We start from the raw sequence: 19,523 nt of genomic DNA, 5'->3' as shown, positions 1-19,523 counted from the left end.
ACGTACCAAAAGGCTGAGCGCTACCCAACTATAGAACCGTCCCGGGAGCAGAAAGGCTAGTCAGCTGCCCGTATCTGCCAATCGATGTCCAAAAGAGAATTACCGCGGGTGGGGTTCTCTAGCGGATCGAAAGGCTGAGCGCTGTCCTATAGAACCTTTCCACAGCAAGGAGAGAGGGGGGGGGGGGGAGGCTAGTCGGTGGCTCGTATATGCCGATTGGTGGTCGGAAGAGAATTACCGCTGGTGGGGTTCTCTAACGTACCAAAAGGCTGAGCGCTACCCAACTATAGAACCGTCCCGGGAGCAGAAAGGCTAGTCAGCTGCCCGTATCTGCCAATCGATGTCCAAAAGAGAATTACCGCGGGTGGGGTTCTCTAGCGGATCGAAAGGCTGAGCGCTGTCCTATAGAACCTTTCCACAGCAAGGAGAGAGGGGGGGGGGGGGAGGCTAGTCGGTGGCTCGTATATGCCGATTGGTGGTCGGAAGAGAATTACCGCTGGTGGGGTTCTCTAACGTACCAAAAGGCTGAGCGCTACCCAACTATAGAACCGTCCCGGGAGCAGAAAGGCTAGTCAGCTGCCCGTATCTGCCAATCGAGGTCCAAAAGAGAATTACCGCGGGTGGGGTTCTCTAGCGGATCGAAAGGCTGAGCGCTGTCCTATAGAACCTTTCCACGAGAGTGGGGAGGCTAGTCAGTTGCCCGGGAATGCCAATTGGTGTCCAGTAGAGAATTACCGCGGGTGGGGTTCTCTAGAGGATCAAGAGGCGGGGCAGGGGCCGAGGAGGGTTTACCTGAAAGAAGATGGTTAGCAGTGAAAGACGAGACTGCACAGGTTTCGGCACAAAAATACAACTCAACTCGTTTATTGAAATTCACGGGTTTTTATAGTCTTAATTTTAGTTCTAATTGTTACGTAACGAGTCCCTTCTCACCCTCTCTTCCCCCCTCTTTTCCATAGTTCGTCCTTATGTAAATTTAGGTAATTTTGGCGTCATCGCGCTGATTCAGCAGGATTGGGCCGATGCAATTGGTTAATCTCTGTAATCTTGACATCATCGAGCTGATTCGGCGTGATCCTGATGATACAATTGGTTAATTTCTGTCAACTTGACGTCATCGGCTGATTTGGCATGATCGGGATGATGCAATAATTGATTGATTTGCGCAATCCGTACATAATTGATCTATGTGCGCACCGGTAATTCGGGACTTTTCGGCGATCTTCGGGTGTTATAACTATAACGTTTCGGCGCGTGCTATGTCTCCGATATCGGAGCGCCAATTATGTTATTCCTTCCTCTGTTCTCCCTTTTCCGTTACCGGAACAAAGCATCGTCTTGTCCTCTTCTTCGGGGGTTCGGGGCGCGTGCTATGTCTCCGATGTCGAGGCGCCGGTTATGTCATTCCTACGCCTCTGTCATCCCTTTCCCGTTACCGTAAGAAAGCATCGTCTTTCCTCTTCAGGTGCGCAGCTGACTTCGGCTCGGCACCGACCTACATCCGCGCGGTGTCAAATATAGGCTAGGGGCTGGGCCTCGCGGTGCGGCTTGTTGGGCCTACCTCACGCGAGGAGTTCTTGCGGGCCGCGCAGGTGCTGACACTGCAGTTTTGCTGTCCAGCCCTGCCCTCTACCGGTGACGGTGGTAGACGTGCTTTGCCTAAATGTCGGCGCTTTGAGATCAATTGCATCAGCCGAAAGTCGAAAGTAATAGTCGAAAGTAATAAGAAATAACGCTTGCGTTTGCAGCGACCGAACTGCTGGCTAAAGAGGTGGTCGAAGGTGGGTCGGGTCGCTACACTGGTCTCGCATACACGCCGTCTGGGGTTTTCTGCGTAAACGAGCTCCCGGTTAACGTTTCATCTGTCTGCGATGCACTCCATAACCTTCGACCGTCCTACTCGCCTGGGCCCGACGGTATCCCGGCCGCGGTACTTAAAAACTGCGCCTCTGTCCTGGCAGCTCCGCTTTCGACACTCTTCAAGATGTCCCTGGAGTCGAAAACTTTCCCGGCCTCCTGGCGTAGAGCACACCTAATTCCGATCCACAAAAAAGGGGGCAAGGCGTGCGTGGCAAACTACAGGCGGATATCGCTGATCAGTAACTGCAGCAAGGTTTTTGAATCTGTGATCCACCCCTTGCTGTTATCTGCGGTGAGCGCTTGGATCAGCCCTCGCCAGCATGGCTTCATGCCGAAACGCTCAACCGTCTCCAACCTCGTGGAATTCGTCTCCTCCACCACGTCAAGGTTAGACCAGGGCATTCAGACGGACGCCATCTACACCGACTTCAAGGCGGCCTTCGATCGTGTCCCACATGCTCTTTTGGTCGCTAAACTCAACAAGCTTGGGGTATCTCCCAACACTCTTGCATGGCTTCAGTCCTACCTCTCTGGTCGCTCATGCAGAGTAAGGGTAGGTTCTTCCCTGTCGGAGGAAGTCCTCTGCACTTCAGGCGTCCCCCAAGGTAGTGTTCTTTCTCCTCTTTTATTTATTCTGTTCGTGAATGATATGTGCAACATCCTGCCTCCTGAGGGTCATTTGCTTTATGCTGATGACCTAAAAATCTATTCCCCAATCCACAGCATCGACGATTGTATTGCCCTGCAAGAAATCCTAGATTCTATTTCCCTCTGGTGCTCAGCCAACTTCCTCCTTCTGTGTCCTGATAAGTGTTCTGTAATCTCTTTCTCTCGTTCTCGTACGATTTCTTTTAACTACCTGCTCAACTCTGTTTCTTTGTCCCGCGTCTCCTCCGTCAGGGACCTTGGGGTGACGCTTGATCGCTGCTTAACGTTCCAGGAACATATTCAATCAGCTGTTGCAAAGGCTTTCAAGACCTTGGGGCTGATTAGGGCTATCTCGCGCGACTTCAACGATCCCAGCTGCCTTAGGTGTCTCTATTGTGCGCTCGTGAGACCAACCTTGGAATATGCAAGCATTGTATGGAACCCGTCTGGTGTAATGCTTATCTCAAAGATCGAGCATATCCAACGGTGCTTCACGCGTATGGTCCTTTGGCGCAGGGGGAGTGCTCCTGCTCTCACATTATCCTACTCTGCCCGCTGCGAGTTGCTTGGACTGCCGTCATTGGAGCTTAGACGCACAATAGCGCAGAACCTGTTCATAGGTGGCGTCCTGATGGGTAGGCTCGACGTGCCGGGCCTCCTGGCCCGTCTCCCCCTGTACTGTCCATCGCGCACTTTACGCCACCGCTCTCTCTTCCTCGTTCCCCGTCGTCGTACCCTCCACGGCACTACGGATCCCCTCCTTCGGTGTCTCCGTAGCTTCAATCTCGTCTATCACCTGTTCGATTTTCATCTCTCTTTCCCTGCTTTTCGTTTCGCCCTCTTCACTGCTCTCCACTCCTCTTCATCGATCGTCGTCTGATCGGAGTCGCGGGATTTTCGCACTCGCGGTTGTAGTTTGTTTTGCATCCCTATTCTGTTTTTCACCCTCCTATGCCTTTCCCTCTATTATTCATAAGCTCCCGCTTCTTTATTATGTCCTCCTTAGTTTTAAGATACTGTGTCTAGCCTGACGGCGAACACTTTAAATAAATTAAATAAATTAAATGATTGGAGCGTTCTTTGACGGATGAAATGCGCCGCCGGTCGCGTGACGAGGAAAGCGTGCGGAGTGCAGCTGGTGCCGGTGGCAGTACAAGCCACCGGAATAAACCTTTCAACAAGCTTCAACCACTTGACGGGGTTGGTTCGCGTGCGTGTGATGAAGATTAATTTCCGTCCGTCCGCCCGTTTTTCAAGGGGGGTGGTATGCTGTGATCAGCATGTTGCAACATACGTCCACGGTGCCACCAGGACACGCCGGGATAAAGTTTAGTGTTCAAGTGAGTGTGACAGAAGGGAGAGTGTTTGGATCTTGAAAAGCAATACGGGCTTAGAATGTTTTGCACAACTGCCTTTTGTCTTTAAGAGTCGCTTTCTACAAACTCTAGCATACATCTCAAACTCTAAGCCTTTGTTCGATCTATAATATAGGCACCATTTTAACATAACTTAGTTAAATGTAAAATATTTCCGTCATTGTTTTGGGCAAATCGACCAGATTCTGAAACGTCCGTTTATGGCATTTTAGTCTTGGATCAACTTACGGCAAACAAGCGGGCGGACATTGTAGCGCAACTGTGAAATCGGACAATTTTAATTTGAACTGTGGGATTTGAAGGCGCCTGACTTTTTTCTGAGTAGCTTGAACTTGAGAACTAAAAGATAACAGAGCGAAAATTGTTGCTATTGCTCCCGAAATGTTGTCAATTATTTTGCGCATCGCACAAAACGAGCCACTTTTTGTGTGTTTAACGGAGGCAGAATTCATGCAGAACGGAGGCAGAATAACGGAGGCAGAATATATTCTGAATTTTCAATAAACAGCATTGTACAACCTAACTAAATCTGGTTCATTTTCCAAAACCGGCTGAAAAATGGTTGAGATATTCAGCAATTAAATCGGTCAACCTGTATACTGATGAAGAATGTATTGTAGCCAGCTGCCATTTTTGCTTACAAAAACGGAATGATCATCAAAGATTTGCTACTTCCATAAACACTTTAGATGTTTAAATTCATAGAGTGGCTGCTTAAATTCAATGCTATGTCAATTAATTGCTCATTTTAATACATTTCTTACAGATTCCGTCTTTTCCAAACGACTGAACATTTAATTTTCAAAACATGAGAACTGTGGCCCTATTCTTCAGGGATACAACTATGAAAAACGAGCCATCATATGTAAACTATTTATAAATTACATTATCCTTATTATTGGCAACAATAATAACGTGATAGATATACCTAACATAAGATTCTGCCTCAAGCGAATGTAAATATTTGTAACTTCTCATTTTTTCTTAAACGTCTAATGTGTAATAAACTTGTTTATAAAAAAACCTGTGTATTCTCTATGCGTTTCGCCAATTTCTAAGACAAAAATCTCCCAGTTCGTATGCTAGAAAATAGAAATCACCTCCGTATATTGGCTTAGATTCTTAAAATCTTGACAAAGGATAAGAAAAAGAGGTTTTGTGTAGAGAGTACGATTTAATTCAGATTAACACACCGTTGCACGGAGGCAAAACAGACAACTGACGGAACTGTTGAAAAAGGCTCTAATAATGCGCAAATACGCGAACTAATTCAAGATGGTTTTTTTGTGTGTGTGTGGCACGAAATGATCTCGCCAACATTTATCATTCAGCAACGGACTCACTCCGGGGGTTCGCGGTTTGCCGCATCGGACGCGCAAGAACGGTGCCTCATTCGACTGGTGTCACTCTCCATTTCGTTTCATTATCATAAATTATTTCCGAAGATTTCGCTAACCTTTCGCGAGCCTAATTAGACTATCGCCGGACCGACCGAGCGCTGCCGGGCCGGTTCGACTCGGAAGTGTCGCAGGAAATGAAGCAAGAAAGGGGCTGCGGCGCGACCGAAACCGTGGTATGGTGCATGGTAAATATCAAAAGAAAAGGTTTTTGCATTCATTTGCACGGTGACGAGGCGACGGTAACGAGGCGTCGCATCGCCTGGGGGGGAAAGAGACAAGCGGCGAGTGCAGGAAAATGTCATGCTTACGTCTTATCACGATTTGTTTTTCAGCGCAGCGACCGGTCTAGATAATCTTAAATGAATACCCGGCTCGGTAATGAACTTTTAAAGGCTGATATGCTAATGCCACCGTCAAACCTGCTCAGCGATCATCGCGCGCGCTCTCTCTCTGGATGATGAATCATGCATGAAGGAGGAGTAGGAGGAGGTGACTGGGAAACTCGAGAGGAAATTTGCATATCCTTTTTCGGTAGGAATCGATCGATTGAGTTGAGAGAGAGTTTCGTTTCGAGTTTGTAATCCCGATTGAATTAATTAAATGCATCCGATTGTCTTCCTTTCTCGTGGATTATCTTGGATCCATCGGTTCGAAACGGCGTTTGGAAGGCGTTACAATCATGATACCGGAAAGCTGCCCGATTGCAAAGTAGAATAATGATGTCTTATTCAACCCGGTGAGCCGGCTTTTGCTTGCTAAATTATACCCTAAGAATGGTCGAATGTCTACACACATCGCATCAGCGCTCCAGCGCTGGCGGTTGTTACAGTAAGAGCCTGCCGAATGTCTTTATTAAACCCTATAACTCAAGCTGACTGAACGCGTTTATCATGGAACCACACCAGCCAGAAGAGGGCTTATGAATCCCCGGCGGTCGCGCAGAAAACGGAAACCGAACACTCGCGAGCTTACGTCGTTAGCTTCAAGGTGGTCGGTCTGGAGTATGTGTGGCTGGAGCTGGCAACCAGCACCGGCAGCGGCCTTCTCGAGGCCACTGAGCTATCGCAACTTTAGCATGTTACATGCGTTGTGCGGGTGAGGGTATCAATTTATGAAATGCTGCATTGGTGGTTAGCTGCTGTTGCTGTGGGTGGTTGGCTAGCGTTCTACCGTTTCTTGCGTAAATAATGTTCGAATTTTGGCAACCAATTTGGTGTTTCTGCGTCGTGTTCCAAGCGAGAAAAGAGATCACTAGAGCGTAGATGCTTTTATGCGCAAAAAATACAATTATCGTGATTAATACTGATAAACAGAGCGTAGCAATACAGCGGAAGGAAGCGGTTTGGTGCTTCGCCAACCGCGGATCGGCATCGGTATCTCTTCTGGTTTCATGTTTCGATACGAGGTTTTTATTCGAAAAAACAAGAAATTTTCCTTAGGGCACCCCCGGACGTCGTCAGATTAAAAATACATTTCCTTCGAATTATATGGTGGCTTGGTCTCTAGGTTGCTCGCTCCAACTTCCAGCTGAAGTCAGGCGATCTACAATGCAAACTGCCTTCTATAAACGCAAAACGGCACCATGTAGCGAAAGTAGAGGCTTTCGGTGATGCTGTTCACGCGACCCAGCCAGCCACCAAGATATACCGACCATAAGGATTCAGTGTATGGAGCCAATTTGTTTCACTTGGCGCGATTTTCGTGTTTCGTTCGTTCGTTTTACCCGCAACGCAATCCTTATGAGACATGAGCGTGCAAACAGTGTGGCCTCCAACGCATACTGTGTGTATGTGTGTGTGTGTGTCTGTGTGTCTGCCACTGACAATACAGCGGTCCATTGTGCCACTGTGCCAGCAGCATCATTTGGGACCATTTATGATGGTCCCAAAGTTAGACAAGCCCGCGGGCGTCCCACGGAAAGGTTGAGTGATTTTTCATGCCTAGCCGTTGCCTTACGATTATGGTCCCAGAACGGTTCCATCATTACTTATTGCTTGGGCTGGTGCTCGTTTCGCGATTGTGTAAGGGACCAATCATTAGCAGGACTCGAGGCAATCCGGACCGGCGGGCTGGGCTGTTGGGTGGTTGATAAAAAGGAACGATTCATTCTTTTTTTTTGGGGTTCGATTTTCAGAACTCACCCGCTTCACGCTGTGCAAGAACGGAGCAGAAGGAAAACGGAGACGAAGTAGTAGAGGTAGAAGGAATAGGAAAGAAAAAAAGGTAAAAAGGTGTCTCCATCCAACCCCAAAATTTGTATGCTTTCATGTTGCGCGCGTTCGGTTCAGCTCATTCCGGGCCCATTCTTTCGCTTTTACCAATTATGCTTTGATTGCACGTTGAATGTTCACAGTATGCTGCTTTTCAATGAAGCTACCGAATGCTTGAACCTTGCACAGTACCTCGGGGATTGGTCGCGGTCGAGGGAACCAATCCTATTATAAAGCGTTAACTAAGCGCAAAATTGCAATTCATTTTGATGAATTTTGTACCACATCAGCGGCGTTTGCCAGGTGAAGGCCTTGGTGCTTGGTTTAAGATTTCCAAGAACTTGGTCCTTTATGGCGCGTCGGTTTCCATCTCGCTGCGGTTGGTTAAGATACATGAAATACGCAGCGAAGCAGCTGCGCGCGCGCGCGTGTGTTTGTGTGTGTGCTTGAGAGCAAACTATATGCGTTATCTGTTTAGCAAAGTAAGTAGAGACTAGCAGCAATCTTACGTAACTATCGATTCCCCGAAAATGGCGATGAAAGGGATGAAGAAAGGGGGCCTTATTTACATACTAAGCAGCCCGCACCAAAAACCAAAGAGTCTTATCTTTCGTGAACCATACCGGACACGGTTTGTATGTTTTAAATATTGTTCATAGCTTTAATAGCTGGTGCCACGCTGGGTCAAATATTGGCCATGGTCTGCTTTCCCCCGTTTGAAATGGGGTTGCCCAAAGAAAAGGGCACAGGTCCCCTTCTTCCATTTGGGACTGTTAAACTCTGGACAAGTCTTAAGATGTTGAAGTTTTATCGTGTTTTTTTGTTATTCCAGAGACACAAACACACACATATACGCACAAAATAGGACAAACATTGGTAGAAACGACTAGAAGGTTTTTGCGACTTCACTGCAGCATAGAAAAAGAGCTTAAAACTTATTATGTTATCATTGCAAAACGTCGAAAACACTCGCCTGAAGCTCGCCAGACTTATGATACACTGGATTCACATAAACCACACAGTACAAGCAATAATGATAAGAGCAACATCATGGAACATAAATTTGCCAACTGCTTTGGCTTTGGGCGCCTTTCCACAGCTGCCACAGGCACTTGGCCTAAAAGGAAGTTGCTTGGTCCTTGGCTCATCAAGCAAAGGATGTTCAAATTTCCATCTCGCCCTTTCTCGTTCGTTCTTTCGTTGGGACTGCAAAACACTTCTAATCGATTCTTCAGCACGTTCTCCGACGGATGCAGAGCCAATTTCCTATTTCCCCGACTGAATGTGCCATAACTAGCCATAACTAGCCCGTGTGTTGTTGCTTCCAAGCCAAGCATCAAAACCGACGTTCGGAACGGAACGTTTTATGAACTCTTCAACGAAACGATGCGATACGGAACCATTTAAAACGTTGCATCGATATCGGAAAGGGTGGATGAACAGCCAAACAGCATAAAAGGGGACCATGAATATTAAGCAGCGCGAGTGGATGTCAAAATGTTAAACTTTCAAATGACTTCGATGATGTATACTGTGGCACCCTTTCCGGGAGGTGGTATATCGGTCGAAACTGGGCACGTCAGCTGTGCATGTAAGCCCGTGTTCCACCGGCACCACATTTGTCATCGTGTCACCGGCGAAAACAATTTCCGTCAACAGTTTTTCTCGGTCCGTAGACGTTCGCTCCAGGACCGCGGACAGGGTCACCGCGACAGGTAATTTCCGTACACAGTAAGCATGTAAGCACCTTGTCTCCGGTGCTACCGGTGGTCCAGTCCAGTCACTTCCTGCCACTACTTCCACGACGGTAGAAGGCAATTTAACGGTGGCAAAGGGTGGAACGGCTCGAGATCGAATCGTTCGTGTAACGTGGCACCACGAATCCGGTCAGGAAATGGGTTAACCAGCTAACCCGTGCAACCCATTATTGATGCCAAACGAAACAACCGGTCGGTTGGTCGGCTGGTCGGTATCCTATACCGCCAGTGGTGGTGGTAAGAAGAATGATAATGCTCACTTGATACTTCCGACTGTTAGTACTACAGGCGGACTTGCACGTCACTTAAGGATTCCACCGTTTTTTGCCTTGCATTCTTCGCTCAAGGACAATACGACGACGAGGGTTTTTCTACGCTTCGCTCACATTCCTTGAGAGGCATAGCCCAGAGAGAGAGAGAAAGAGAGAGTGAAAGAGTTCGTAATGTTGTACCGTCGCTACATGAACCGATGATTTCCGTTCCGCATACCCCGCGAGTCCACCTATTTAGTCAATAGGAGTAAAAAGGCAACGCACGTAGCTATTTGCCTTCGCTCGTTAAGGCCCACTTCTCCATATAGGCCGTTCCTGAACCCCCGGATGCCCTGAGACTCAGGAACTCAGGAACCACAGTTGACTTGCAGGTCATACAGACCATCGCCATTTATGTGGCGGGGATGGGTGGCTGGGACCATTCCAGGGGTACTAAGGATGGGAGAAAGAAATACGGTGGCCGTGGTTTTGTCGGCAAAAAGTTGCCGGGTATGCAGGGAAATTGAATTAGCCGTGCTCGCTAATTAATTGGTACACGCACCACCCCACGGGCCAATGCAGGCTCTTCGGCGAAGACCAAATGAAGTGGAGTCTCGAGAGCCGATAGAAGCCACAAAGTACCACACAAAAACCGGGGGGGGGGGGGAGGGCAGGGGGCCCAGAGAGGGGTTGCATAAGTTAAAGGGATGGCCAAGTGAACCGGAGCCATTTCAGTGCCTACTTAGTACTTTGGGCGCTCTTACGATCGGTGATAAGGCGAAGGCGTAGGGCGAATGTGCGAACAGGGACGGCAGACGACTACGGGGACGATTCGATGGACTGGAAGGCAACTGGAATCGGAAGCAAAAATATATAACAATCCATCATCATTCAGCACCCTCGGAAATTGGTGGCCCAGGGCTCGAGTGTCGGAAGACAGAACGGACGCTGCGCCTGACCGTTATCTGTCAGGAAATGGAATCAAACCGACGTCGTGCTTCTAGTCGTACGCTGGGGTTCGCACTAATTGAAAGATATGGCTTCAGATTACTTCAATAAATTGCTTCTATTAACTGCTTGAAAGCCGGTCATTTGAAGTTCCTCAGAAGCACGTACCATCGCCCTGACTTGACTGACCATTAAATGATTGCCTTAAAGCTGCCTGCGCTACCTGGTGGATGCCTTTCTACCGATGAACAAGCGGATAAAGATTACTCCCCCCCCCCCCCCCCCCCCCTCACAGTAGTTCCACAATTCAGAAGTTGGCGAACAAATAGAAAAGTCAACGCAACGGAGCATGAACCCTGAGAACGATTGGCTGCTGCTGCTTTGTCCCAAGAATGTGGGGTGCGCGCGCGCTCGACACGACGATTGAGTTTCGGTTTTTTTTTCGTCCAAATGTCGCGCTTTGCTGTGGAACTCTGCGGTGATAAATTATGCTGCGCGCTTCGAGCTTTCGGCCGAGCGAGCGCTACGTCAAGTTTGCGTCAACCGCAACCGCGTCCATTCCGTTTTTTGGTGGCAACAACCACCATCAGCAGGTGAGGCCAGGTGAGGTGCGCTCGCTGGGAGTTGTCCAAACCCAAATCCGGAATTCCACCGGTCCGCAAGGCCCGACTCGGGAGACCGGAGACAACCTTTGGCTTGTAGCGGCTAGGCAAGCGTGTCAGGTACGGTATTCCGGGTCCCACCGGTCACCACCGGAGCGACGCGTCACCGTGAATTAGGATTAATGAAGTCTGGTTTGGTTTGGTCGGCCCGCGGGGGGATAGACTTGCCGGCCATGGATTGACAATGCGAATAACGCTAATCTGCACACCGCACACGGCACGGCGGGATGGACGCTCTAGGTCTAGGAGCCGGTTTGTCGGAGGTTGTCGGAGTCTTGTGGGACTAATTAATTAATGATTTCCTCGGGTTCGGACGCGCGCAGTGCTGTGTTTGGGAAAAAAAAAATCAACGCCTGCAGGTAGGTCCGTTTGCCTAGGTCCATAAATCATTCGACACCTTTCTTTGGCCCCCGGCGAGAGGGAGAGAGGAAGGAGAACCCCGCATTCTAAAGCATTCCTTATAGTCCAAGCGTTTTATCATCGTCATCGCCATCGTCATCATCATCATCATCATCACGATGAGCAGTAGTCTGCTAGGAGCTTCGCTGTAGCCAAAGCTTAAGTGGTTCCGATTAGTCCATTGGCACACCTGACTGTCGACTGGCCTGGGGGAATCCGGAGCGATATCGCAAGCAACAATCCGGTGCGCAGCCATCAAGTGTGCCCCGAATGAATATTTCATTGCATTTGCATTGGTTTTTCATTATCCCTAGCGTTTCGTGATTCTGTGGTGGGAAAGACAGAAGATTCTTCCTCCCAGTCGCCGACCTTTGGGTTGCTACTTCAAACAAATATTCGTTGGTATAACATACCCGACACTTCATAAGATACTATTATTAGAAGCGACCAACCATGCATGGAGAATGTTGCAAAATAGACAAGAGAGTCAAGGACGAGAACCAACAGTAGTCGACAGTACTGGAAGCAAAGCTATCGACATTCGACACCCAGCTGGTATGTTGGAAGGTGAAAATCGAGAAAATAATAGCAGTATAGTGCAATGGGTATGCACCACATGTGCCATCACTAGAAGTGGCGACGACTGCTGTTTCTAGTTCGAACAGAACCGCAACACGGTTGATGTCGTGATGGTACCGTTATGTTAACCGGTGATAGTGATCTGTTGAAGCAAATCGATTATGCTGCACATTTTGCAGTGAGCACAAACACACACACACACATCCCTATTATTTCTTTCTTTCTTTCTTTCGTTCTTTCTCGCAATGCTACTGGGAACTGGAACTATGCCGGGTAGTATTAAAATGGACACCATCTCCTCGCTGTCCTTACACTGCATCGGTGCAATCCATGCGATTCCGATAGTAGCAAGAACCAGAACAAGAAAAAAACAGTAAAAGAGCGAATTGAAGAGCAAAAAATCTAGGGCATTGTAGATATAACACAACTCGAACAACTGCTCTCGAATCACACCGAGCATCGGTGCTGAAATGTGTGTCTGATTCCGCACAGCCCCGCAAATGTGGTGTTCCATGTTCTGGCGGATGAGGCGAATCCGCCAGGCACACGAAATGAACTGATTAAATTCTTTGCACCTCCGTACCGAGCACTAGCTCATGTGGCTGGCGTCGAGCTGTATGGAATTCTCTTTTGCAATATTTACATTGAAATGAGCTGCAGCTCGGTTGTGTACAATACAGTCGCATGCCAATCCGTTGGTCGCAACGTCGGGCTTTTTGCTTCATTAGAGATATTACGCGGGGAACGAACGCGATACGGACGTCCTGTGTCGCGGATGTGTATGTTCGGTTCGGGCAAATGAATTGAAAATGTAAAAGGATGGGACAGGGCATTTCGCACAAATGTTTTAGCAATATTATTTTCAACTGCATCCATGCCACTGCACATCGCATCGTAGTACATCGTTGTGATTTATTAGAGATGTTTTAAAGAATAAGCTAATGTTGAGTAATGTATTTTCAATTTTAAATGAAATCATCGTGTGAGTAGTTCGATGAAACTGTAACACAAATGAATCTATAAACGAAATGATTTTTTACATCGCTTATCGCGATTGAAACTCTTCCCAAATCAACCACGCAATCTATCAAATTTTCCATTAATTCCAAAAATGAAATCACGAAGGCAAACCACAACCACTCCCTCCAAAAATCGAGGTCAATCACATTTTCGGAGAACACCGAGTTGCACGAATGCTTTGTCACAGCAACAGTCAGTCTTGGTCTGGCTAGGCTTACCACGTGCTGTGCGAGGTTGATGAAATTTACTATTCCGTGCCAGCGGTAAATTTGGCAAATCGTGTGGCAGACGCGACCGACCGAGTGTACCAGGGTGTTGCTGCTACTGCTGCTACTGCTGCATGGTTAGCTTCAGCTGAGTACGCGCGAGCTGTTTTGTTGGAATTTACAAACCATTCACGATCCCGGTTGACGGTAATCACGTAGAGTTTCATGAACGCGTTACCAGGCGCCTCCGTCGGCGTCCTCAAACACACATTATCGCTCGGCTTTGTTTTTGTTTTAAGCATTCAATTTTAGTACCGCCCCATTATTATCCATCATGGTGGTCCGTTCGTGGTGTTAAAAAGCCACCAAGGTGACCAACTGGCTACTCATGTAGCCAACCTGTTACTGATCGCTTTATTGGTTTGAAGTTGCTGTGTGGTGACGTGCTCATGCGGAGAGCATACAAAGACCATGAATACTCCACGTTATTGTTGTACATAAGGATTTCTATCGCATTTCGCCTGACGTAACTTTTTCAACGAAAATTATAAGGCTATTGCAATTTTTTCAACGAAAATTATGGGGCTATTGATCGATTGATCAAATTGAACGAAATTGATCTGTTTCGTCAACAAATGGCGAATGCGACACTTATTGACGTTACTGGAAAAGCAAAGGATGGGCGACGGATCGATGCGAATTTATACCCACGTTCTTCCGATCTCGCCTACTTTGCCCTTGGGCTGCCCACTTAAGCATCCTCTGCAATGCGGCCACTGCGTCAACAGCACAGCGAAGGTTTTCGGTACTTATAAGCAAAGCTAGAGATTGAAAACGTGATAAATGTGCGTCCAACGAAACAATCCCCGGTGTGTCCAGTTCCAAGCCGGGTTTGGCCCTGAAGAAAGAACAGTTTGTGCTTCGTTAGCCGAGCCGACGGTTCTTATTGTGCTAGAAGAGCGTAGCAGAACTGGGGCGTGCTTCAAGGGCACGTAAAGTTTTGCTTCGAAAGCCAAGAGCTTACCTGTTGGTAAGGGAGTTGGAGCTGGATTGAAATTAAGAAACAGAGCAAACGAGCGATGAACGTATTTATCTTGTGCTAATGGGTTTATTTGTTAAGCATGTAAAGCAGGTCAATTGAATACCTGAAGAGTAATCGTGAAAACATGAAAAGCGCAACTTATGCCGGCAATGATTAATCACCGGAATCATAAAGGCGAGGTATGCGAGGAATACGGAGTAAATGGTAAATGAGATTTACAACATGTTCGACGAGCTTGTGGAACATTTCACAGCAGTTGCTTTTAAGACATTTTCTCTGACTCATGAACGCTTTACTCGTAATAGCTTCCAACACATAAAGGTTGATTTTTCGCGAAATTCCGAGTTCCGAGCTTAGGCTACGAATCGTCTCTGAGCGCGTTGTATTTCACGGTAATGCACTTTATTATGATAAACGTACGATAATGCTGAGTGGCAGGTTTTGCAAAACATGACCGTTTGCTTGCTGCCTCTCCATCTAGAGCCATTTCCGTCGGTGATAGTAAAGGAAACATTCTTGCGGCCACGAATTGATGAACACACTCAAGCTTAACGGTCACTACGTGACTCTGGCACGCCATTAGAACGCTTACTCCGCATATTTCTTGGAATCTGTAGCTGTATCGTTGGCTTCCCCACCAAATGGTCACTCGCAATATGATTCCATTATGAAAATACGAATGCTCGTGCTCCCCAATGGACTTCTGGAGACTTTTGTCTTATGTTATAAACCATTTGAAACCACAGCCCCAGGTTCAAAAGATATCTTTAAAATCAAAGAATCTTGGGTGCGAGTTCTTTTTATAATAATAATCTGTATATGTTAATATGTATTTTTTTTCTTAAAATGATTTGCTTGTTTCCAAACCCACCGAGACACCGACTGCTCGTGGTACATCACAGGAAAATAGATTTCGATCAGCAACCACCCCCAGGAAACCACGTACTGACGTGATGGCCTCCGATTATCCTAGATCGATTTTCCCTCCGGAATTCAATTGTTGTCTACCAACGCACTGCCGTAGGGTTCTGCTTTGTTCGTACCGGAACGGTACTCACCACACAAAAGTGAAAGGATGCCAGGGCAGACCAGGCCAGGCCAGGCCAGGCCAGGCCATTGCCAACTGGTTGTGAGTCAAACGAACGGTCGGTCGCGCTCTGCATTTGCTCCATTCTTCGCCTACGTCGTGGAGTTCTTCAGTGGATGATTTGCAGAAGCTTGCACTGTGTATCTGCTTCGTTGACGTGTAGCTCCTTCTTCTGGTCTTTGATCGTTGAACACAGAAGGGCGCAGAGCATCGGCTGCAAATGGCCTGGACAGACTGCAATGCAGCAAACTGCTGCAGATTGAAGTGGCACTCAAGCGTTCGACATGAATGTGTTCTCTTGTGGATGGTTGATCTGAGATTGATTATGAGAGCACTCGAGTACGAGGCGGGGTTTTGAAAACTTATCTCATAACAGGGGCAAATGGTTTTTGCTTCTTTTTTTTTGCAGTAAATATGTTATATACTAAACATTTCGAACCAACATGATTCCAATACCGGTTTATTGGAACATATTTTATCCACCAACATTTCGTGGGCATGGCATCCCACGAGCAAGCATTTGCTGACGCTTCGATTCGCGAGGTAAACCGAAAGTAAAAGATCGATTTACATTCGGCACACCACCACCACCACCACCACGTCGTCGGACTAAACGAAAGTCGGCAATATTGATGACATCTTTGTGGCTTGTTCCGAATATTTAATGAGTCCGGCACGTAGTAAGCCACAGGACCATCTGCTCGCAACGTCTGCAGAATGTCGGAACATCGACGATAGCAACAACTATTTCATCCAATCGGTTTAATAGCCCCGAATGCTTTCTTGCGGTTGTAGACAAAGCACAACGCAAACGCCTTCTTAGACCATTTACTTTACGTTGAATGGCAAAGTTCAGCGAATAGTTTTGGGCAAATCCGGGAAAGCGCTTAGTGACCGTAGACGTTGATAATGCCACAAAAAAATAATTATTGATCGGGCGCAAATGGTTGAAATCGTTTCTGCTTCTCGCTCTCTCTCTTTCTTTCTGTGTTCCAGCATTCCAAAAACACTGGCTCCGAGTTGAGCTCTCTGTGGCTCAACGAGCGAGATAATCGGCCGCCAGAAAGTTTTAGCCATTACAGCGTATTATCACTATGCTGAGCGCGCCAAAGGACCACGAGACAAGAATTTCCTTCATTTCATTATCGAACATAGCCAGCGGCGTTCGCTTGACACTTCAGCAGACCTGATGAACCCCTGCCGGGCGTAGCAGATTTAGCAGAGCTCGAGCTTGGTTACGCTGGCAACGGTATCGGTAATTAACTTGTCATTAGTTTTAATGTGCTGAGAAGCAGTGACACTTTGCGGAAGCGATGACAGCCATTTTGATAAGCAAATCATCAGCATCCTCTGAGGGGCCCGGGGTGGAAGGGGGGCTCCCAGGTTATTCGACCATTCGAGCCCAAAATGATTAATGAGCAGCAGCGGTTGGCTGAAGATGACCATGGGTCGATGATGATGATGATCTTTGCGTCGGGCCAGGCCTTAGGTTCTCCGCATACTCGGATAACCTCTGACAAGCATAGTGGAGCAATATTTCAAAAGCTGATAAATGATGTGCATCGTGTTTAGGGCATGGATGGGTGAGAGATAGGAAGACATGTTATTTTGTACCACCGACCACAGTGCTACTTGTTCAACGAGCGACAGGTAAGGCAAACCGGCAAAGTGTGAGCCCCTTTTGAGTCGTGTAGCTGGATTACGCTGGTAGAGGAAACCGATACAGTCACTATCACAGGTCTAGCACACCACAAGCGAAAGCATGCAAATTAGGATAAAAAACTCGCAAGCAAAACCTTAAGTATTCTTGCAAAAAAAAGAAACAAAAAGGCTGCAACTAAACTAAGTACGGGATGCAGGCAAGCAAATCAAAATCGGTTGCACAAAAACCACATTATCACAAACCGAGCTATGGGTGTGGTACAACATTGAGGTACATTATTGAGGATGCACACACAGACACACACACACGGTGACGCTACGGTGTTCAGGTGGAACCGACTTACCGCTCGAATTGTTGTTGTTGTTGTTGTTGCCGTTATGTGGGTTCACATGGTTGTTCCCGTTGATGCTGTTGTTGTTGTTGTGCTGGTTGGCGAGGGCAACATTGGTGTGCTTGTGCCCTTCGCCGTGAGCGAGTAAGCTGTGGTTGACCACGTTCGGTAGCTTCCCACCGACTACACCTCCCACTACCGGTAGGGAGTTGGTGTGCGATAGATTGGCGGTGGCGGCGGCGCCGTGGCCAGCCGGCCCAACAACACCATGATGGCCTCCGACCAAACCACCGTTACCGTGGTGGTGGTGATCCGTGGTGGTCTGGATGGCGGACAGCGGTATGGCGAGGCAGTTGTTTCCGGGTGCCTGCAGGCAATCCTGTTCCGATTTCGGCAGTGGCGAGTACGCGATGATAGAGCCACGGCCCGAGGATGGACTGATACGGTTGTACCGTCCACCGGTTAGCTTTTCACTCATCTTGCAGCGCTGCTAGTGGTCGTGCCAAGGGCCAAGGTGATGATGCTGCTGGTACCGATCGGTTGGTGCAGATTTGCTGGTGCAGCTAATCGGGATTGCAGAGACAACCAGTGCCAGTTCCGAGCGATGGTCAATTTCAGATCGCTCTGATCCGTATCGATCATTCTACAGGAAGCGAAGCACATCCAACTGTTTCCATGCAGGAAAATTAAAAGTAACGGGTATCCTTTTGAGGCTGGTCCCACGTTCGGAGCATTAACACAACGACTCGAAGCTATCGTAGAAAGGACACTTTCTTGTCACTAGTGAGCACACAAATACACGCGTGGGTACGCTATAGCATCATCTTTTCGACAATAATGTAGCGCATCAGAGCGTTATAGGGGGAAATTTGAAATCCGAGCCAGATTTCAACCGATTGTGCAACAAAGAGGGCTACACTTGCACCATACTTTCACCAACACCTTTCACCACAATCGGGTGGGGCGCAAAGCGTGGATAACACGAAAAGCATGCCACGCCATCCTGGTCACGCCACAGCAGAACAATGCACGCCTAGGTCAAGAGCGAAAAGGAAATTATTTTTAAAACTTTTTCATGTTTTGCACACTTGAAACACACGCGTCGCACCCATCTGCATCTGGTGGTGACCGATTGCAGTCCGGATGTGGCACCGAACGGACCGTGTGATCCCTGATTATCCTCCTGATCGCCAATGAATCACAATGATGGATATGTTGGATCGCGTTCTACGCATTCGAGAGAGAAAGAGAGATATCGTACTCGGCATTTTCGGTGTTGCACTCGGTTGAATCAAAACAAACAAAATGATGGCGAGATGATTGGACCAACGGAGGAGGAGAAAAGATGCCTGGGATATACAATGTCACAATGTGTCTTTATCTCACAAAATCACCCCGTTTGGTGGATATTGAGAGAGAAAGAGAAAGAGGGTGCTCTTCTTCTGTCCTCCACCCGGTCGGCTATAATTAGTCAAGTCGGACCGAAAGACCTTTTGATCGAGCTGTGCGGTATCATCATGTCGTCGATTCCTAACCGAACTTGCCGCACAAACCACATTCAAGGTAGATCTCTTATCACATTCCCCACGGCCACCACGGGCGCCTAAAACATGATGATACTAATCTCTTGGTCGTGTGCACCTTTCGCATGCACCACCTCGTCCCTCCGCAGAAGGGTTGATTTATGGTTGTTTATCAAACAGACACGCCGAGCGATGGAGGCGCCTTATATTTTTGGTACGTCGATATGCCTGCCAACCGTTCAAACATGTGTCCACAAATGATTTTTGATAAGCTAGTTGACGACACGTTTATCAGTGCCACCGTTCTACCTCAATGCAATGGTATGCAACTCGGCCAACGGAAAGGGCCTCCGAACGAATCTTCTACCAACGTAATGATTGATCGCGTTTCACGCGGGACGAAAGGTCAGTGACTGATTCGCGGCATCAATAACAAAAGAAAACAAGAAAAACGGTTAATTGCGGACGAGCAGGAACTTGGTGGTAGTGGTGCCTTGAAGATTGCCGCAAGGAATATATATCTCTCTATCAAGCGATACACCGACGCACGCCGACGCACGC

General features: G+C 47.8%; 1 protein-coding gene across 2 annotated transcripts in view; it reads right to left on the bottom strand.

The window, feature by feature from the left end:
- LOC125953449 (uncharacterized) overlaps positions 1 to 18,054 on the bottom strand; it is a 56,577-nt gene extending 38,523 nt beyond the window's left edge. For both annotated transcript variants that reach the window (XM_049683050.1, XM_049683051.1), the window contains exon 1: positions 17,452 to 18,054. In XM_049683050.1, the coding sequence (XP_049539007.1) occupies positions 17,452 to 17,917 (466 nt within the window). In that variant the 5' untranslated portion in view covers positions 17,918 to 18,054. The remainder of the gene's footprint in view (positions 1 to 17,451) is intronic.
- Between the last annotated feature and the right edge of the window lie 1,469 nt (positions 18,055 to 19,523).

This window comes from Anopheles darlingi, chromosome 3 (assembly GCF_943734745.1).
Source record: "Anopheles darlingi chromosome 3, idAnoDarlMG_H_01, whole genome shotgun sequence".
NCBI classification, from domain to species: Eukaryota; Metazoa; Arthropoda; class Insecta; order Diptera; family Culicidae; genus Anopheles; species Anopheles darlingi.
This window is presented reverse-complemented; position numbering and strand designations above follow the sequence as displayed.